The sequence below is a fragment of the Corvus brachyrhynchos genome, unplaced genomic scaffold (genome assembly GCF_000691975.1).
Source record: "Corvus brachyrhynchos isolate BGI_N302 unplaced genomic scaffold, ASM69197v1 scaffold59, whole genome shotgun sequence".
Lineage (NCBI taxonomy): Eukaryota > Metazoa > Chordata > Aves > Passeriformes > Corvidae > Corvus > Corvus brachyrhynchos.
The window spans coordinates 5,715,791-5,737,599 of NW_008246054.1; the positions used below are offsets into that span (position 1 = coordinate 5,715,791).

Here is a 21,809-nt window from a genome sequence, read left to right on the forward strand (position 1 = left end):
ACCTCTGAGTGCCTGGGGGACGAGGGAGGGCTCGCGTTCGGGGCCAGCGCTGCCCGCGGGGTTGATGGAGACCATCGCGGGCTGATGGAGCCCCAGCGACCAGGGAGCCGTGACCAAGGGCTCTAGGTAGTCTTCTTGGGCAGGTGACCTGTGGAATGAAAATCCATGATGTAATTCAGTGAGCTGAAGGAGCATCTTTACTGCAGGCAGATACAAAGATGAACACATTCCCCGGCGAGTGCGAGCTGTCTCGCTTACGATGTCAGTCCTGGCTGGTTGACAGGGTTGGGAGTTTGCTGGGACAGAGTGTAGCTCGATCTCCTCCTACTTCACTTTCCCTAGTGTAAGAAGGGGTGGTGTGTCCCCGCACAGGCAGCCATGACCCATCAATTAATAAAGTCACAGTGATTTGCAGCTGCAAGATGCCAGCTAAAGTGACAGTGCAGTTTCCCTTCAGAGTGTAACCCGTGCCAAACTCTGCATTTACATTACATTTATAATTCTGAAGTCACTGTAATCAGCTCGTGGCAGTGCATATTGTTTGCCCTCTCCTTGGATGAGTCCCTGATGCTGGAAAAGTCAGCTTTGCCAATCATTTTTGTAGCAACAGCATAAATGTTACGTGGTTGGCATGGAGCCACGGTGAGTCAGGCTTGGCTCTGGGCACTGCCTGGAGAGGGGCTGGGAGAGATGATCAGTCTGAAGTCCAAGAGAGAGGATACTGGCACTGGTGGCCCCAGAAGTGCCAGGAGAGGTCCCGAGCCTCACATGCCAGTGCAGCCTGGAATGCTGTAACAATGCATATGCAGCCTGGAAATGAGCAATATTTGCAAAGAGGCTGGTGGGTCCTGGATGCTGGGAATGGGGTAAGTAGAGCTGCCTGTACTGCATCTGGTTTTGGGTCCGTGGATGGCAGGAGGTTGCTGTTACTGCACAGAGAGGGCTGGGTGCCCACAGAAAGGGCTTTTGTGCGCCTGCTCTTGAGGCTCTGAGGAACTTAATTCCTTGGGTGCACTAAGATGGAGGCAAATCTGTCAGAGAAATAAACTGGAAAAAATACTGGCAGCTGAAGTTCTGGTCACTTTTCAATTCTTGCTCTTGAATTTTCAGCATCTTTCATGCATCTGTCTTTAACTCTACCAAAACCCACATGGCACCAGGTAGCTCTTTGCTGGAAAAGCACTGGTGGCAGTCACTAGGCAGCTTGATCCTGAAGCTTGTGTGAAGCTTCCTGAGGAGAACAATTAGACAAATGTTAATGATTTTTCAGCCTCTCATTTCTTTGTGTCACACGCCAAGGTTATAACTAGAGACAGTATTGCTCAGGGCAGCTATTGACACTCTTACTTCCCTCTCTGCTGCCAAGGTGTCATGTCTTCAGTCTAAGGAGGGAGAGGCCAGCTTGTGTCCTGGACAAAAGGTCACAGCAGCTGCTCAGATACCTGTAATAAATCAGGAGGATGAAAACTTTTCTTTGGTCTTATTTCACTGGGACAGTTTAACCATTCTTGATATTAAACTTCTGCATGGGATTGTGTTGGTGGATCACAGGGAGCTCAGAAGTTAAAGGGCAGCTGATTTCTTCAGGGCTGAGATCAACTGGCAGCATTGTGCTGGTCTCAGCAGAGAGGGAACAGAGGCTTGTCAGAGAGCCACAGGAAGGCAGTCCTTGCCCTCTGGTGCTCTGAGCTGCTTGGACAAGTCCCAAGCACTGGCTGTTTCCAGCTGCACGTGACAATAGATTGTCAATGGGAATTTGTTTTCGAGTTCTCTGGCCCTCAGTAGTAAACAGTGGAAGAACACTGGCTGCAGGGACCTCCTGTTTGATGGCACAGGGGAACTGGTAGGGACAGCAGAACATGCTTCCCAGCTGGTTCAGATCTTCCTGTCAATCTTGCCTTTCGGGAAAGATTCTCTCCAGCAACCTTCAGGCAAAATCTGCGAGAGGGACTTGTTCTGGAGGTGAGGCCGATTTATCTCCAAAGCAGACACAGGACAGCTTCCTCCCACCTGCATTCCATTTGCCAGGACCTCCCAGCCAGTGAGACAATACACTCAGTGGCCCATTTCAGTCTTGACTTCTCACCTTACTTAACTGCAAAGGAGAGAATTGTGGATTGTGGAGCTCCTCCTTTATCAAAGCTGAAAACCCTCAATTTTCATTGACTGGACCACATGCACCGCAAAGGAACTATTGTGGCACTATTGAGATGTTCTTGTGACCCCCAGCTCAGCACTCTGTGACCAAAAGAGCAAGTTACACCCTTAACACCATGATTGGAGAGAGTTTAAAGTATAATTTTTATGATTGCTGAGGTTTTAGGGGTTTTTACCTCAGCATTAGCTTTTAGAGTGATTAAGCTGAGGAATGGGAGTTAAACTCTCCTCTCTTGTACTGATACCATAGGAATGAAAGAAAGAGCAGCAGAGGCTTTAGAGAAGCAGAGAGCTGGTGACACACAGGTGTCCTGCTATTTGCAGCTGCAGGATAAAGATCAGAAACGGAATATGGTTAAGGACATTTTGCAACAACTTCTCCAGCAACGGCTGCTCAGCTGTAGTGCAGAGAATAACAACTACCTCCACAGCACCAGTGTTCTCAGGGCCAGCAGGGACAGACTTACTGATAGGATAGAGGTTTTATATAATAAATAAACATTTCAACACAATTTTTTTGTGTCTGTGGAAATATGTAGAAAAGTTTTGGTTTGCTTATGTGATTTGACCCTTTGAAAGTGAAATGTAATTGTTGGTCTTCAAGCTGACTCTTCTGGTAACCCCTCAAGGCCCCAGTGAGCAAGTCTTGATACCAGAGCAGTCAGATCATTTCAAATCAGAAAACAGGGATAGCTTCCGCCAGTTGTCTGCCTCACCCATCCTTTATCCTGTTCCCAAAATGAAGAAGGGGAAAAGCACCTCGCCTTTTTCCAGTTTAGTCACTTGTACTCCTTTGTGACAGATTTGGGATCGTGAGGGTGAGCTGGATGGAGAGGTGTCCAGCACAGTCACAGTCCTTGCGTTACACTGCACTCAAATGGATCCCAGGCCAGTCCATGTGTTTCCCTCTGGCTTCTGATCCACTTCACGCTCTAGTTCAAGGACTTGCATGAAGCTTCTGGCTTGGCATTACAGAGAAACATGGAGCTTGAAAATTAAACTTGACTTGGAACGTTGGCAAAGAAAATTGCAGGCAGGAAATACAGGGCCACAGATCCCACTGGTGCCATACAAAGGATTAAGTTGACAATAAATGTTCTGCGGGTTTATCCAACCTGCTCTGAAGGAAACTAAGCAATGTGGCTTCTGCCACTTCCCTTTCTGAGGGCCTTTGTCAGCCAGATAACCCTGCAATGAGGAAGCATTTTGCTGTGTAGCCTCATTTCCAAACACAACACACTAACTCATTCCCACAGTATCCCCTTAGAGTGGGAATACCAAGGAATTAAAGGCACACTGCCAGAGAGGCCAAAGTGCTGCAGGTCCTTTTGAGGTCAGCAAGTGATGGGCTGTGAATACAACAAACATCCTGCTGGTGTGGCAGCTTCGTGGGACACTTGCAGTTGTGCTTTTCTCAATGCATCTTTTTTCCCCTCTGCTTATAGCTGTCCTGATGGCCCCATAACTTCATCCCAGAACTTCATTTGAGGGAAGGATCTCCTGCATCAAAAGCTTCCTTCTGCTCTTCTCCTTCCCGTAATTTCCCTCAAAATGGCATCCGACAGTCCCGAGTCACTGATGACCTTGTGCACCGATTACTGCCTTCGCAACCTGGAGGGGACTCTCTGCTACCTCCTGGACAACGAAACACTCCGGCTCCATCCCGACATCTTCCTGCCAAGCGAGATCTGTGACAAACTTGTCAACGAGTACGTTTCAGGCCTGGTTTGGGAAGGAGCTGGGAGCTCAGAGAAGTGGGAGTATAGTTCTCCAAAAAGAATTATGGGGAAGAATTCATAGGGCTCTGTTTTTCCAATTGATCATACTGGCAAATAAGGGTTTGCATGAACTTCAGAAGGAAGTGTTCCCTTTTGTACTGCGATCATTCTAATTTCTGTGGTAATCACCCTTTCCAAGTTAGTCAGAGCTCAACGAGATCCTGTTAAAAGGGAAACTAAAAGAGTAAAACCAGAGTGAAACAGTCACTGCTTCTTCCTAGAATGTCAGCGAGCAACAAAGAAGCCTTCCCATTTCCCACCACTAAAGTATTACAACACTCTCTCCAAGCAGAGAAATAAGAGCACAGAGTGCTAACAGGTGTTACATTTTAAGGCTGCTGCTCCCATAGTTTTATAAAGCAACCTGTCTCCAGGGATTTATGTAATTTGGCTGTCACAGTCTCTCTCAGCTGAACTTGTGCCCACAAAGTCTGGCAGAGAATTTTGGCCAGCTAATTTTCTGAAAAATGAAAAAAAAAAAAAAAATCACATTACTAAGTTTAAACAGCTAGTGAAAAAAATCCTGGAGTCTGTGCTTGCCACACACAGAGTCTTGCACTAATCTTTGCCCAAGATTTTTCCTAGGGATTGTTAGTTCTGTGCCAGAAGAGGTGGGTGACTTCCTTTACCCCAAAAGCTGATCTGGGTGATTGGGGGTGGGGGGGGGGGTTTGCTGTGTGCTCATACCTTGGTCACATTTCCTTGTCACCAGTGCGGGTGCCAGAGCTGTGGCTGAGCCTGTGCTGTGCTAACACCATTGCCTCACACAGGTACGTGGAGCTGGTGAAGACAGACAGCATCTTTGAACCCCATGAGAGCTTCTTCACCCTCTTCTCAGACCCACGGAGCACCAGGCTAGCTCGGATCCACCTGCGGGAACACATTGTGCAGGACCAGGACCTGGAGGCCATCAGGAAGCAGGTGGTGTTGCACTGACAACTGCCACATCACATAGCAGCACTGCTGCATGGGCACCAGCTAGAATCCCAGACACACAGAGATTCCCAAGGCTCCATCCTTCACTGTCCAAGCTTTCTTTGGACTAACCTCAGCTTCTCCCTTCTCAGCTCCCAAAGCCACTGTTGGGAATGACATAGGACTGGTCAAGTTGGGTGATACATGGTCTCAGGCTGTCCCAGTGGGAGGTGTGGAGCAAACAGGGTGGGCACTTTACCTGTGAAATATCTCTAACCTTGATTTCCCTTTTTTCAGGATCTTATTGAGCTCTACCTGACTAACTGTGAGAAGCTGACAGCCAAGAGCCTGCAAACCTTGGTGAGCTTCAGCCACACACTGATCTCCCTGAGCCTCTTTGGCTGCTGCAATATCTTCTACGAGGAGGAGAACCCCGGGGGCTGTGAGGACGACTGCCTGGTGAACCCCACTCGCCAGGTCTTGGTCAAGGACTTCACTTTTGAAGGCTTCAGCCGCCTGCGCTTCCTGAACCTGGGCCGCCTGATCGAGGGGGTAAATGTGGAGACACTGCTGCGGCCCTTGGCCTCCCTTGCAGCTCTCGACCTTTCTGGGATCCAGCTGAATGATGTGGGATTCCTGACCCAGTGGAAGGACAGTCTGGTTTCCTTAGTGCTTTACAACATGGACCTTTCTGAGGAGCACATCCAAGTGATCGCACAGCTTCGCAAGCTCAGGTCAGCAGATCTGTTCTGATAGGGAAAGGTCTTTCAGGAATGGTCTTCTTGCCTGCTACCAAAGAGGCACCCACTGCTGGGTTCAGCTTATAAACCTTCCTGTGAACAGGCTCACTCATTGACTCACTGTACATAACTGACATGTCTAAAGCCAGCCTGAATTTTGCTTGTAAGAAGACACCACTTAGCAGAAACTTCCCATTGGAGAAACAAAAAACAACACACATGACCCCATCGCCCCACTTGGTGTACAACAGGTAGAAGACACTTTAATGAGTGGGATGTTGGCTCCAGTCTTAGGCAAGAGCCAGCAAAGTCTCTCTGCCCTGTAAGGGACCCCACCTGCACACGATAGCTGGTTGGTTTGTCCCACCACTCCTCTAGCAGCAAGATTTCCCCAAAGCTTAAGCATTTAAATACCTGAAAGAAATCAGGATAATGTAATAGCCTGGGGTAGAAAAATTATAAGACTGGGGAGGCAGACAAAAACCTGTGTAACTTAATTTGTGGGATGAGGCAAGATACGTTCCTGGGGATGCACAGATCCTCTGGTGCATCTTAATCTCCAGGTAGAAATGCTCAGGTGGCTGCTGGGATGGAGTTTGGAAAAGGCAGTTTCTGAGCCTGGAGCAATTTCCTTTGTGATGTGTGGCTAGATGATTCACTGTGGTCCATTCCAAGTAGCCCTCTCCCAGATACCTGTGTGCTTTGGTTGAACACAGGGCCAGCTGCTGCTGCCAGAGCCTACAGAACCACATTCCTGTATCTTGGGAAGGAAATAATGATAAATAATAATCACACTTGGCTCTGGTAGGGAGGCAGAAGCCCCAGCTAATGCTTTCCAGGCTGTGAGATGCTCTCTATCACCTGCAGGCACCTGGATATCTCCCGAGACCATCTGTCCAGTTATTACAAGTTCAAGCTGACCCGGCGGGTTCTAAACTTGTTTGTGGAAAACCTGGTGAACCTCACTTCGCTTGACATCTCAGGGCACACCATGCTGGAGAACTGCACTATCCCCAGCATGGAGGAGAAGATGGGCCAGACAAGGTAAGGGAACAGCAATTACTGAGGTCTGTTTGGAGGGATAGATCAGTCAAAGATGAATTAAGAACAGTTCCCTCTTCTAAGTTCCCAAATTCTGTAGGTCTAATTAGTACTAAAAAGCAGGATACAACTCCTGCCAGCTTCCCCTGACAGTAAAGACTGGTGTGAGAATCAGCTGTGATTGCTGTATGCAACACATGTAAGGACTTGTAAGAGTAATAAAGAATTCATCCCATCTGCCTGCCATGCATATCATATTTCAGTTCTTTTCCACACACATTCTCCCAGGGATCTCCTGCAGGAGTTTTTTCTGAAAGGACTCCAAAGCCTTACACATTTCCTACACAAAATATTCTTACCCTTGCTGAGATGCAGACTCTTCTGACAGAACATTTATACACTGAGTCAATACAATAGCATTCATAGGAGAGCTGAGTGTTTTAGGAACTTGGAATCTAAAGGCCTGTTTTCAGATTTGACCTGGATAATGGGCAGATCAACTCTTGGAAATCCTGGTGCCCCTCAGTAGAGGCATACCTGGAGGTCTAGTTTTCCAGATCAGCCAAGAACTCTGCCCTTCCTATAAAGCACTTACTGAACAGAAGCACAGGAATGAGACAGTACTGGCTCCTTTTCACCAGAGCTGGTAAAAATGCACTGGCTCTTGGTCAACAAGGAACATGGCAGCAAAAACAGTGTTCCTGCATGCTCACAGAAGCAGATTTAGCCTGTCTGTCACATTGCAAATACATTGGATGAGTGAAACACATCCCTTTAAGAGGAAATTTTCACCCCAGCTAGTGAATTTCCAGGACAAATTTTACCTGGGCAAGCTGCATCCTGTCTGCAGGAATTCTTACTGCTGGTTCCATTCAACACATTCACCTTTCACTCACGATCACTGGGATGAATATTTAGAGTTATGTTCATAAGCAGCTGACTGGTATAAAATGAAGTGTAGCTTTTACTTCTCTGGGTATGAAACAGCACAGTCAGAGTGAATGGAGGGCTGACAGCCATCTTTGTGGCAGGAGACACCTGGAGAAACATGGTACCAACATGAGCAATCTCTTGTTTTTTCACCCCAGCATTGAGCCAGCAAAGAGCAGCATTGCTCCCTTCCGGGGTCTGAAACGACCACTCCAGTTCTTGGGCCTTTTTGAAACATCCCTCTGCCGCCTGACCCATATTCCAGCCTACAAGGTAAGGAGGCTGCAGGAATATTGGCAGTAGGAACTTGTTAGAAGTTGAAAGAACATGAAAATACTGGCTGCCAGTAGAGTGGAGTTCTTTGGGTCTTGGGTGTGATACCTGAGCTCTGACCTTTCAATAACTACTTCATAATGCCAGAAAACTGCCAGAAAGCAAGACCTGTACCCCATGTAGTTTTTATAAGGGTTGAAAAACATGCCTCTTGGAGAAAAGCATGGAGAAATCATCCTGCCTGAAGGATGTCTGTGACTACAGAAAAGGATTTAAGACAGTAGGAGTTCTACTTTTGGATAGCATCCTCCTGCCCCAAAGATGCCTTTTCTCATCCCTCTGGACTGAAAAGTGACTCAACCTCTGTCCCATCCTGGGCTGAAACTACTCTCAGGGCAGAGGGAAGGTATACCCTTCGACCTCTCAGCGTTTCCTTCTCAAGTTGGTTTTCCTCCTTTATAATTTCTCCCCTGACTCTTTTTGCTCCTCCACACCAGGTGAGTGGAGACAAGAACGAAGAGCAAGTCCTGAATGCTATTGAGGCTTACACCGAGCACCGGCCGGAAATCACTTCCCGGGCCATCAACCTGCTTTTCGACATTGCCCGCATCGAGCGCTGCAGCCAGCTGCTGAGAGCCCTCCAGGTAAGCCTTGGCTTCACCCTGACAAGGGGAATTTTGCACTTCCAGTCCTTTTTTCCACCCTGGGACACTGTATCAGGCCATTCCAGAGAAAGTTCCTGTAGCGCAGTGCAACTGGGTACCTTCATTTCCTAAGCACGTTCCTGCAATGCCTGGGCCACACATTCCTTGTGGGCTTCTAACAGTCGCTCCAAGAATTAGCAGCGAGTCTGTGGCACTAAAGCTCCCTGTTGCTTCTCTGCAGCTGGTGATCACAGCCCTCAAGTGCCACAAGGATGACAAAAACATCCAGGTGACGGGCAGCGCGGCACTGTTCTACTTGACCAACTCCGAGTACCGCATGGAGCAGAGCGTGAAGCTGCGGCGCCAGGTCATCCAGGTGGTGCTGAACGGCATGGAGTCCTACCAGGAGGTCACAGTAAGAGCAGCCCAGGCTCCTTTGGTTCCCACAGTCCTCTTTCCCTGGTGTCAGCATTTGGGTTTCCTCTGCCTGCAGGGAGTTAAACAAGGCAGAGGAGTTACTGCCCAGGTCTGCTCCTGGCCTCCACTCAGCAATGAGGATTCGATGCAGGGTGCTCCTTTTTATCCATGGACAGTGGTCAAAGGGTGTATGTGACACACAGACACCCAGCACTGACTGTGAGGTGAAATCGTGGGTAAAGGGGGTATTGAGTCAATGGAAAGAAACATCTCAAATCTCTGTACTGGACATCAGCTGTGTAGAGAGCCCACAGGCAGCGAGGAACTGGCTCAGAAAGCAATGGGCCCTGGGTAATTGGGTGGCCTTACGAGGCTGGGGTGACAGTCATGAAGCACGGCTAAAGTACAGCACTAGATCAGAGGGTAACAGAAATCTCAGTAGCTGTAATCAGGCAAGAAGATGGTTTCAATACCAAGCAGCAAGGAAACATGAGGCAGCGGGGTCTGTGATTTTGTAGCCACTTGGCCCAATGTTTGCTTCCTTTTGACCCAGGTACAGCGGAACTGCTGCCTGACACTGTGTAACTTCAGCATTCCCGAGGAGCTGGAGTTCCAGTACCGCCGAGTGAACGAGCTGCTGCTGAACATTCTCAACCAGAGCCGGCAGGACGAGTCCATCCAGCGCATCGCTGTGCACCTCTGCAATGCCCTGGTCTGCCAGGTGGACAATGACCACAAAGAAGCTGTGGGCAAGATGGGGTTTGTCATGGTTGGTATGGTCCCAAGGTGTCTACTTATCCATAACCCAGGCTGGTACAATTCCCTTGCAGCTGTCCATGAGATGCCTCCAGCCATGATCCAACCTCTCAATATCACTGGAGGGAACCAGCATCCCTGCTGACCTCTCCTGGAACCTACCCCTTTACTGGCTTACCAACACTGGAAGTTACGATCACAGAGACAGGCTGGTGTGAGGGCAGAAAGGCACTGTAACCTTACACCTGACCTCACCACATCGGGTTATTTCCAGATCTGGTGCCACCTTGTGACTGGCTCCTCCTTCTCCCCAAGTTTGCATCAGCTTCCCAACTCAATCCATATCCCTCATCTTTTCCACGAACTGCAGAGGCTGTTGTTTTGGTGCAGTTATGCCACATCCCAGACCTTGTCATACAGATCAAAACTGACTCAACTGCAAACTCAACATCTCAGGGACTGTGGCATAGTTCAGCTCTGTGAATACTTGCAACTTGGAACATAACCCAGTCCCACTGGTTTAGAGAAAGAGATACCAAGTAGGTTCTCTGCAAAAGATCAAAATTGGCCGTAACTGCTGTGATACTACAGGGCTGGTTAAGTTTTAGCTCCGTGACTTTTGAACTGTTTTTCACTCTTCCTCTTTCTTTGTCCACAGACAATGCTAAAGTTGATTCAGAAGAAGTTGGCTGATAAAACGGTGAGTGTTTCCCAAAAAAACCATATACATAGAGTATTTTTTCTTCAGTCTGACTTAGGCATGGAGATCAGCCCAGACTGCCAGCTCAGCTTCTCTAACAAACACAAGACATCTCAGCTGACACTGTAGAATTTCTTGTCCCGGGGTGAGGGCAGGGGAATGTGACAAGGAAGCAAAAATATTAAACAAAAAACCCACTTACTGACAAGTTGTAAGTGAACAAGGTTTTCTTACCTCTGAAGTCATCTAGGGTGATGCCAGAGAGGAAACAGGTGATTGGTTTGCACCAGGCTCCTGCATTAGCATAGCTCTGATTCTGTCCCTTTCCCTATAGTGTGATCAGGTGATGGAGTTCTCCTGGAGTGCCCTCTGGAACATCACTGATGAGACCCCAGATAACTGCGAGATGTTCCTTAACTACAGTGGCATGAAACTGTTCTTGGAGTGCTTGAAAGTAAGTGTCTGATTGTCTCTGGAGAGATGCTGACAGGAGCAGCGGAGATGCAGGTGCCTGGGCAGCATCCCTGGCTCTACTCCTCTCCAAGCATTACTTCCTACATTGCACAAACAGGAAAGTAAAAGCTCGTGCAAGTTCTTCTTGCTCACATCATTCCACCCGGCCAGTAGAACAGAGAAACTTACAGTGAACACATCTTCCCCTTTCCCCATCTTTGCTCAGCCCCCTCAAGCAGAGCAGCAGTGCACAGTGGGCCTGGTTTTGATCCTCTCTTTTCGCACATACCTTTAGCACCATTTGGCACCTGCCAAGGAGCCATTGCTGACTACCCAAAATTACTGAGCTTGTCTAGATGCACTGTACAGCCTTTTCCCAGGGTTGCTTGTTCTCAGCATCACCACAGTCCTACCTGTGCATAACCCTATTCCTCGCCTGGCCAGGAGTTCCCAGAGAAACAGGAGCTACACCGCAACATGCTAGGCCTCCTGGGCAATGTGGCAGAGGTGAAGGAGCTCCGCCCACAGCTCATGACCTCCCAGTTCATCAGTGTGTTCAGGTGAGTGCCTGGCTGGCGACCAGCTGGGCTCTGATCTCGTCTCCTGAGCCACCTGGAGACTTGTGAATCTTTCCTGCATCAGCAGCTCTAAGTGATCTCTTCTCTCTTGGCAGCAACCTCCTGGAGAGCAAAGCTGATGGGATTGAGGTGTCTTATAATGCCTGTGGAGTGCTCTCCCATATCATGTTTGATGGTCCAGAGGCCTGGGGGATCTGTGAGCCTCACAGAGAGGAGGTTGTGAAGAGGATGTGGGCAGCCATCCAGAGCTGGGATATCAACTCCAGGAGAAATATCAATTACAGGTGAGGAATGGAAAAGTTTGGCCCACTCACCCAGGAGCCAGGATTGTCATAGGAATGAAACACCAACAGAGAGAAAGGAAGAGAGAGAGCCCAGTATGAAGACTCTGTTCAGAGTGAAGGAGAAACATCCTCAGGGACATACTCTTTAGTGAGGGTTTTACATCTTCCTTTGAAACATGTTACATAAGATGCTGAAATTAGACACCTTACATGACAATTCCTATGGGAGAAGTTTGGCAGCCCAGCAGAATTTCTCCTGTATGTTTCTGCTGAAATTGAGTAGCTCAGGAAAACCATGATCTGTCTGGGACTGCCGAAGCATTTTCCTCTGATACTGCTGTCCTTTGCAGTCTGTCCTTTTAAGTCTGTTTGCTTCCCAAAGTCACATGCTTTCACTTGTCTCTGGGGCATATTTAGACACTTAGAAATCCCTTCAAAGGCTAATACAACTGCTGGAATCCTCTAAACCCCTTCCTGTAGGAGGGTATCAGGTACTCAGAATTCCCTTAGTGCTTGGCAGGGATCCAGAACTGGCATTCCAGTGCCTGTTTACAGTATAGACAGTGTAGTATTGTTGTCAGAGGAAACATAGCAACCCTTGCACATGTGCAGCCAGCTTTGCCTGGGTATGGTTTGGCTTTGTCCCTCCTCAAACTCATCCAGTGCTGCTGGATCTCAACTCTTGTGAGGAAATGCCTAATGGAGGATGGAAATCAGTTCCTGGGCTCAGTTGCCTTCATTGCAGCTATTTCTCTGGGGAGCGTGTGCTGAAGTGGTGGGGTCTGTAATCCTGCCAGCACTGCCCTGGGACACAGACTTAGCCTTGGTGCCAAAATCTTTGACGTGCCAATGGATTTACTGCTGTGGTACGTATGAGCAGAGAGTTTGTATTGCTGTGAGTGGCAAAGGTGCTGAAAGAATTAGCTCTCAGATTTTTAACAACTTCTGTAATATTTCTGTGCAGGTCATTTGAACCAATCCTTCGACTTCTTCCACAAGGGATCTCCCCAGTCAGCCAGCACTGGGCCACCTGGGCACTCTATAACCTGGTCTCTGTCTACCGTAAGTTCTCTTTTTGAAATCATATTCCCTGCACTGTAGAAGTTGAGGGGGTGGACCTGAGGCTGTCAGCAGAAAAAGCCTTCCCAGATAAACGATGTAGGTAGAGAAAACCTTCTTTGAATGATTCAGAAATGTCCAGGCAGCACAGCCAAACAAAGGTAATTAGACTTGGTGTGTAGGAAATTCCTTCACTGTCCTGATCCTTCTCCTTCCTCTCCTGGCACCCTTTGTACCACTGTTGTGAGGGTTCACAAGGACCTGCTTTATTCATTTCTCTGCAGCTGACAAGTACTGCCCACTGCTGATCAAAGAAGGTGGGATTCCTCTCCTGAAGGACATGATTAAAATGGCCTCAGCACGACAAGAGACCAAGGAAATGGCCCGGTAGGACACCAGTGCACAAAACTCACAAACTCTCATTTTACCCTTAGTTTAGTTTTTAATTCTTCCACATGAAGAGGAAGCAAAGCAAGGCCTGTAGTGATGTGTATGAGAGGTATGAAGTGAACACAGGAGAAGCAGAGGAAAAAGAGGATGAAAACAGAAGACTAGAGATGTTTATAGGTGGTCAGTACACACAGATCATTACCAGGCAACTGGGTTGTAGATTGGCTTGTTGAGCAAGGGAGCCACATGGCTAATTGCAGTTCTTAAGCCAATATCACTTTTCCCTGTACTTGGGTGGGCTCCCTGTCTTCAGAATCATACTGGCCTGTCACTGAAGTGCCAACTGCACAGTTAAAATGAGAGCATTTTTCAGAAGGTAGAGTCCATAACCCTCGCAATGACACCTTTCTTTGGAGTCATCCTTTCAGAGCTGTAAAAGCCAGCTGCAGTTTCTGATCATTGGCAAAGTGAGAGCTGTAATTTCATACCTGCAGAATGAATAGAAGAGAGAGGTAGAGATCAGGGAATACGTACCTGGTGAGTGGGCAGCAGGTATTCCCACAGCTGAAGGGCTGCTAAATGCTGCAGGGGAGTGGAGCCTGCAGAAGACAGTCACAGTCACACACAGTGCGTGGGATGCGACAGGCGACAGCACAGTGAAGGACAAACATTTGTATTCATGGGTTTCCTGGTAGGATTTAAAGGCATCCAAGGTTTTGAATGTGGGGGTGATGAATGAATGGTCACAACTGAATCTGGATGTGCACTACCATAACTTGACATTCCAAACTGGTTTGTGGAGTTTACTGGTTTTGACACAGTTTGTGTCTCAGATACAAACAGGACACAGTTACACAGAAATCAACTCTGGAACAGTTCTTACCTTACTGTCTCACAGCTGAGATGCAATAAGCTTTAAACTAAACCGTCTCTCCTTGTCCTTGTTTTATCCATAGGAAAGTTATAGAGCACTGCAGTAACTTTAAGGAGGAGAACATGGACACTTCCAGATAGAGGCAATCACCCAATGCCTCTTGCCAGCACTGTATCCAGCTTCTCTCTAACTCACTGTACATAGGGAGGACTCTTTCTTACCAACTCGCCCGTTGGAAGGAAACTTTATGTGTGTGTGTGAGACCCTCAGTAGATGAAGGTGAATAGGGGAGGGGGGAGGGACTTTTTGCACAACAAAATGCTTTCCTTAACTTAGTGGACTTTTTTGTTATGAAGTTTCAGGTTGAAGTTCCGTGTGTATGATTTCTGTATAAAAAGAAAACAAAAAACAAAGACAACTACATTATGTATCTTTTAACCTTTTTATTTTAGACCACACAGAGAGCCTCAAATGACCATGAGCTTGAAGACCTAGTTGTGTGATCACTAGTGTGACATGTCTATTTCCCACTTTTTAGAAAATTCCCTTTTGCTGTACTGCATGAGGTCCTGAGATGTCTGCAAGAACACCAGTCCTGAATCAGCACTGGCTGCTCAGTGGGGTGACAGGCAGTGATGAGTTATTTATTTGGTTAGAGAGGTTGGGGGACAAGAGAGACAGACCAAAAGAACTGACCTTTTAGTGAGATGTATAAATGGAGAAACTAGAGAAGACCTTTCAAGCTAATTCACTCCTTTAAGGGCTTTTTAATAGAAGGCTCACATTAATGGAAGCACTGCTAATTCTGTGTGGGTCATTTGGAAGTAAGACATTCCCAATAAATTCAAGAGGTCTGTTTTGTCCCCATTGACTCTGGAACAGTTCTTACCTTACTGTCTCACAGCTGAGATGCAATAAGCTTTAAACTAAACCGTCTCTCCTTGTCCTTGTTTTATCCATAGGAAAGTTATAGAGCACTGCAGTAACTTTAAGGAGGAGAACATGGACACTTCCAGATAGAGGCAATCACCCAATGCCTCTTGCCAGCACTGTATCCAGCTTCTCTCTAACTCACTGTACATAGGGAGGACTCTTTCTTACCAACTCGCCCGTTGGAAGGAAACTTTATGTGTGTGTGTGAGACCCTCAGTAGATGAAGGTGAATAGGGGAGGGGGGAGGGACTTTTTGCACAACAAAATGCTTTCCTTAACTTAGTGGACTTTTTTGTTATGAAGTTTCAGGTTGAAGTTCCGTGTGTATGATTTCTGTATAAAAAGAAAACAAAAAACAAAGACAACTACATTATGTATCTTTTAACCTTTTTATTTTAGACCACACAGAGAGCCTCAAATGACCATGAGCTTGAAGACCTAGTTGTGTGATCACTAGTGTGACATGTCTATTTCCCACTTTTTAGAAAATTCCCTTTTGCTGTACTGCATGAGGTCCTGAGATGTCTGCAAGAACACCAGTCCTGAATCAGCACTGGCTGCTCAGTGGGGTGACAGGCAGTGATGAGTTATTTATTTGGTTAGAGAGGTTGGGGGACAAGAGAGACAGACCAAAAGAACTGACCTTTTAGTGAGATGTATAAATGGAGAAACTAGAGAAGACCTTTCAAGCTAATTCACTCCTTTAAGGGCTTTTTAATAGAAGGCTCACATTAATGGAAGCACTGCTAATTCTGTGTGGGTCATTTGGAAGTAAGACATTCCCAATAAATTCAAGAGGTCTGTTTTGTCCCCATTGGCAGTACAGTAGGATCTGCCAGCCCACCCAGCCTCAGAAGGTATGGGGTGACCAGTAAAACCAGTTACACGTTCTTGGCCACACAGCTTCTCTCTCAAAGGGAGCCTGTTCAGCAAGGCACAAGGTTTGTTCACAAAGGGCTACACACCTGCATTCCAGTCCTTCACCACCTTTTTTAGTTGTGTTCTATTTTGTGGGGAAGGGCTACAAAGCCAATCAGAGTATTTCCCTCTGCATAATATACTCTGCTAGGCCCTAGTCCAGAGCAGCTGTACCCCCTTGTGCAAGTCCCAGGAAGGGACTGGAGCTGTTCTGCTCTCTCAGTGTCATCACAAGCTGTGCTCAGTAGCATCATAATCTCCCTTCACAGGAAGCTCACTGCAGCACAACTGCTGGAATTGGAGGTGGGGAGTCTCCAGCCAGTCCCAGGAAATAGCACCTTTTGTTCCACCCCAACATCTTCCCCTTTTTCTTGGAAGCAGAAGGCCCTATTCCTATCTGACTCCCAGAAGCACTTAGCAGTGCAGTCCCACTCCCATCAGCAGCATTACTCCAGTCTGTGTGACACAGGTGAGAGTCCTGCTGAGCTAGTCTTCACCTGTAACCTGGAATGGCTCAAGAAGCTGAAGGCCAAGGCTTGCCTCACAGCCAGGCACTCAACAGCACAGCTGTCCATATCGTAGCCCACTGCTCACCACAGTTCTTTGACAATTCACAAATCTTCCCTTAGAAGGGATTCAGAAAAGATTTTGTGCCTGGTAGAGGGCAGATGAGCCCATGGCCATGCAGGCTGGGACACTTCAGGCCTCAGAGCACAGTAACTCGCTGCTCTCTTCCCTCGTACACTTTGCTCTCGGATTTGAGTCGCTGCTATGAGGCTCTGCTAATGCACAGAGTTCATGTCGTCCTTGTGAACACGTTAGAGACGGATCCTTGATCCACAAACTGACACTTTAACTGACAGAACACAACTGCCTGGAGAGGTTTACTTTTACTGCCAATACGGTGTTATTCAATGTCTTTTTTTTTTCTTTTTAACCATACGTCATTTGTTTTGGTATTGTGAGATCTGTACTTTTTTCTTTTAAGTATTTTTCAAACTTATATATATTTTTGTGTCACTTTTAAATTGTTTTCATAAGATTTGCAAAACTTGACAAATTATACTTTTTTGCAGTCATTTGAAATGTATTTTTCTCTCTCACTTATTCCTGTTTCCCAAGAATTTGTGTCCCTATGAGCTTTGAGATAGGGAAGCTTATTTCAAGATCTGTTTTCTGTGTAACATTTGCTAATCTTCCTTCTAGATGCAAAACTAAGAGGGGCTGCAAAAACAGCCTAGTTGTTAGGGGAGTCAGGCTTTGTTCTTTAATTCCCCATTTAGTGCTGTTGTCCTTGGGAAGTTGTTTCATGTGGCAGTGCCACTCACCATGTCTGCTTCCTTTCCAATGCCCATGTAGTGAAAGCTCCTGCCACTAAAATCTTTAACCACCTGACAAAAAGCACTCAAGATTTTGACTGTGTTGGCAAGGTGGGAGTAGAGCAGAAGGGGCCACATCACAGATGTGAGGTATCAGAAACCCTTGTCCCCAGAAAGCAGCTGCTATGCTGGGGAGACAGTGGAGCTGAGGAACTCCCATCTCAGCTGGAGCAGATCCCAGCCTCTCACTGCAATCCAAGCCAAGCAGCTGGGCTCTACTCTGAGATTTTGGCACAACTACATCAAGGCTAGTGAACAACCAATGACTTGGTTTTATCTGCCTTGAGGCCCCAAAGGTTTGGGTTTTCCAAACCAGTGCTTCCACAAGTTGAGCAGTTACTGGAGTCTCACCTGCTGCATCCCAGACTAACAAGATCTACACTGCATCAAAGCTGTTTCATACTGTAAAGGTGTTTCACACCTCTGTCCTCACTGCTCACAGACCCTCAGCAAGCTGTACCTCAGCCTGAACCAGGATAAAAAGATTTCAATTTCCCAGCAATAAGGAGATGAATGGAACAAGGCCAGGCTGCCAGAAAAGCTCAGCTTGCTGAAATCTGTCACCAATCCCAGGGGAAAGAGGGAACTGTAACCAGGCTGTTACAGAAAGCCTCACATAAGATTTTGAGTCAGGCCACCAGCAAAGTAAATGCCTGAGGCAGCACATTAAAAGGAATAACATCTCTGTTAGAGTAACATGAGCTTTGCCTACAAGCTTTAGTGTCTTCAAGATTTTGTGAGCTGAAAAATAACATTTTCCCTTCAGTAAGGAGCAAAGAGGGAAAAGTATCCTCTGAGCACAATCCAAGAATTCCTGTAACTGGAAGTTTGAAACTAATTTGGGCCTCAGTTTCTCTAACTGAAACAACAGGCATAATGCATGACCTGCAAAGCACTTTTTGGTGGCAAGGATTTAACTGGTGCCATAGATCAGAGCTGAGGACAGAACAGGCCTGCAGATACTGTATCAATGCTCTGCAAAGGAGGGGAGGGCAAAGTGGCAGATTTTTTATGACGGTTTAATGTAAAAGGGGAAGTTGGATACCCTGAAATGCATCCCTCAGGCCTTCCAGCTTTGCTGGATCAAAGGAACAAGCCAGGAAACTTCAACTCCACAGAAAATTATACAGCCAGTGACCAGCCCTGCTCAGAAAACCAGAATGGGGTTCTAGTTTTCAAATGAAAATCCAGCTGGAGAGAAGTTCATAGCGTGTAAGGATATTGCAGAGGGGCTCCTTGTGCTCAGTAGCTGTTGGCCCACTCAGACTCTTCATGTTTTCACTACTACATTTCCTTTAATATTCCAAAGCTTGGCAAACAAAGCATGAATGCAACTCAGTAGCTCCCTGCAGAGACTGTGCCAACAAAGGAACCCTCTACCTGAACTGTGCGTGGTTTCCTTCCTGGCTGGAGGCTGCCCTGTCCTTCAGTGGCCCTTTTCAGTGACCCAGCAGTGCCAGGTGCCCATGTTCTCTGGAGCAGATAAGAGCAAATTGGTGAGCAACTTCCCACCAGTGCTTCCATTTTACAAGATCTGTGGGAGGAATTGCTCATAAGGATTGGCATCTACTTGGATGGTGTTTTACACCCAGCAGCACCAGACTTTCTCATCTAGACCAAGCCAAGAAAGTTTAGCACTGATATTTGTGGCAATCAGAACACTGCAGATAATTCATCTGCACCATGGCTGCTATTTCCCTGCACCTTCCTACTGAAATTATTCTCTTCAGCACTGAATCCTACCCAGCTTGTCACCGTGGCTGGGCTTCTGCTGCTGTCACTCTGGTCTCTGCAAAAGATGAGTGGGAAGAAAAGTCTTGGAGCTGTGAGTCAATTCCCTCTCATTACCTGAAGAAGGCAATTAATTTCCAGTAGGGCAAGAGCTAGAGGGCACTGCAGTCAGGCACTATCCATAGAAAAGACATTTCCTTGAGACTGTTTAGGGAGGAGTCTGCCACAGCTCAGGTGTTAGAGGACAACTTGTGCTGGAAAAAGAGAATTAAAAGTAGGGAAACAGCTGGTCTCCACAACAACTATGTGTGTGAAGCACAGAGGGCAGTAGTCATCAGGAATGGATGAAAAGCAACATGGGGGCTGAAGGAGAAGAGAGCACTTAAGGAAATGAGGTAGATATTCTGCTGAACTGAAACACTTCTGCTTTAGCAGACTGTTTTGATTTCACATAATTGTCACTGATTCTCTCTGTAACTCTTTTCTTGTTTTAAAAAAGGTTTTTAAGCTAACTAAATATGTATTTCCTTGTTTTGCAATGAAAATACCCTCAGTTATAATGAGCAAGTGTCTCCTTTTACTCTGTCCATGGACCTACCTGATGCTGAGGCCTGGTTCAAATGTTTGTACCTGGTGAAACTGAGCAAAAAAATCAAAATGCACAACTGTCGCTTCCTTAAAATTCTGAATGAATTAACTTTTCTGTTGTATCCGTTGGATACCTGCTGTGTATTAAACCTAGCGCTCAAGAGTGTCTTCTTCCTTTGTTCTGTGAATGTGGTTTATTTAGGTACATTACTGGTCCACTGGCTGTCACATATTTAATTAAAAATGAAAGGAGCTACCACGTGTTGATGATGCCATTCAGTGCCTTTGCCTTTCATCACTCCAAAAGATACAATACTGCTTGTCAGCAGAAAAAAGCTGTGGAGGAAGAGAGCACTATTAGAAAATTGTGCAAGAGGAGAAAAAAATCCTCCTGTGCAAGAGGAGAAAAAATATTTGAGTGCCAAGATTGCTCTGAACCCAGTAATGTATCTGCAGGTCACACTCCACAGCCTGGGCTTTGTAAGGGGCAGGATCTGAGCACTTAAGAAAAGCCAATCTGCTTTAAGGCCAGTGTAACTTTCTTCTTAAGACCCTGGTCCTGGAAGGGCTCAGTGCCAGTTAATTCAGTGGTCACTGAGGAGTCTAAAGGAGCAAGGTGAACAGGATGGGAGGAGCATTTGTATGAAATGGAACTGCCTGTGAGAACATGCCCTGTTGTACAGAGAGATACCTCAGCCTTCCAGCAGCATGGGGTCCCTAGCTGGAATGCCATAGGAAGCAAGATACTCCGCTCAGAAACTTGCTAGTAGAGACTTTCTGGAACTGAGCCTAATTTCAACCAGTCACTGAGGCTGAAACCCTTGAGAAAGATATAAACTCTGATCTCTGCAAGACTGGTTTCAAAGCTGAAGGAGAAGATAAAAAGAGTAACATGCACCAATTTGTTTTAATCACAAAGAGTTAAGAATACATTCCTTAGGAAAGATTATTCTAGAACATCAAAATGTTTCTACTTTCAGGTGAATAATATTATCACTACCCAAATTTCTTTCATTAAGCTTTAAAATTTACACCTCTCTGTGAAGAAGGAAAGACACTACCCACCTTTTTCCAAGCACCAGTACAGCCTGAGGTGTCTGAGGAAAGAGAGCCATAGGCTTTGCATTTACCTAGAATTTAAAAAAAAAACAAAAAACCAAGAGGGTTTGAATGATTGCTGGAAATTTAGTATACAATTTTTATTAACATTTCAACCCAGCTGTCTCAGGTAAACCATTTAAGCACACAACCAGGTGCTTTCCTGGCATCAGCAGGTGGACTTATGCGAAGAGACTAAAATAATCAATTTGTGGGCAAACAATACCAAGAAATCAACTACTTGTCAGGTGCTGGAGGGTAAACTTATAAAGAATATGATACTTCTCTCCAAACTTTTATTGGGAAAGAAGGTTACAAAAGCAGCAAGGTATATCTATGTTAAAACTGAAAGGAGTTAAAAGAGAAAGCACTGAGTTTGGAACTTTTACAGACCTGTGATGACATTCATCTCCCTTAGACACTCAAAGTGTAAACAGATATGTGCTGTAGTCACCTTGGCTTTTTTTATTGTTAGCAAGAGAGAAAAACGCATCTCAGGTGCAATTCAATTGCTTTTAGGTGTCTGTTCCAGCTGAGAAGAATTTATACACACCTGCTTCCCTCGGCAGCCCTCAGGGGAGTTCAGCGACCTCACCCAGCCAGGAGCCTCTTGACTGCAGACATCCCAACCAGATCAAATCCCTCCTCGAGTTGTGTCAGACATTCTCCACGTTCTGTTTGGTTAATGGGGCCGTGTAGCTGCTTCCAGCCAGGCACAGCCTCTCTGCGGTTCTTCCCGGGGGATGGAAACCCACCCATGGAATAACCACGTAGGCGAGAGCAGAGTTAACGCAGTGCAGCGCCTCGGGAACGGCCTCGAGGAGCCTTTGAACGGCACCTGCTGCCCGATCCATCACTGCCAGACCCTTCCATGCTCCGTGCACCCAGCAGTGTCTGCCCCGGTGTAACGGAGCCTCTGCACAGGTTGCCCAGCCCTGCGCTCCAGAGCCCGGGGCGAGGGAGGGAGGACACACGGGAAGGGCTCAGGGAAAACACTCCTCGGGGAAAGGCCCCGCAGGGCCGACTCGCAGGGCACAACAAAGCCGGGGCGCTGTGGGGGAGGAAAGGAGCCGGGTGACCCCGGTTCACGGCGTGGGCCGAGCCCGAGACAGCAGAACCGCGCCTGGAAGCGAAGCGAGTCGCACATCCCCGCGGAGCCTCCCCCGCAGGGCT

At 46.9% G+C, this 21,809-nt stretch overlaps 1 protein-coding gene and 1 long non-coding RNA gene across 2 annotated transcripts; one reads left to right on the plus strand and one right to left on the minus strand.

Annotated features, from left to right (window-relative positions):
- The first annotated feature begins 1,145 nt into the window (after positions 1-1,145).
- On the plus strand, positions 1,146-14,417 carry ZER1 (zyg-11 related cell cycle regulator). Its single transcript, XM_008642250.2, has 16 exons — positions 1,146-1,160; positions 3,603-3,866; positions 4,706-4,856; positions 5,148-5,584; positions 6,458-6,634; positions 7,720-7,834; positions 8,332-8,478; positions 8,720-8,893; positions 9,449-9,664; positions 10,310-10,351; positions 10,686-10,805; positions 11,249-11,364; positions 11,478-11,666; positions 12,631-12,728; positions 13,010-13,112; positions 14,072-14,417. The coding sequence occupies exons 2-16, from the start codon at positions 3,709-3,711 to the stop codon at positions 14,127-14,129; spliced, it is 2,301 nt and encodes a 766-aa protein (XP_008640472.1). The 5' UTR covers positions 1,146-1,160; positions 3,603-3,708; the 3' UTR covers positions 14,130-14,417.
- LOC108449478 lies at positions 13,119-21,803 on the minus strand. The gene is made up of 3 exons (XR_001865632.1): positions 21,190-21,803; positions 20,604-20,668; positions 13,119-13,603 (listed from the first exon to the last, which is right to left on the minus strand). It is a non-coding gene; the product is annotated as an uncharacterized LOC108449478 (long non-coding RNA).
- Positions 21,804-21,809: the final 6 nt, after the last annotated feature.

What these genes read in the sequence shown, in the direction of transcription:
- ZER1 (XM_008642250.2), top strand. Translation starts at nt 3,709, where the DNA reads ATGGCATCCGACAGTCCCGAGTCACTGATGACCTTGTGCACCGATTAC. An exon ending in TGTGACAAACTTGTCAACGA is followed by an intron (nt 3,867 to 4,705) that starts GTACGTTTCAGG and finishes TGCCTCACACAG; the next exon opens with GTACGTGGAGCTGGTGAAGA. An exon ending in AGTCCTACCAGGAGGTCACA is followed by an intron (nt 8,894 to 9,448) that starts GTAAGAGCAGCC and finishes CTTTTGACCCAG; the next exon opens with GTACAGCGGAACTGCTGCCT.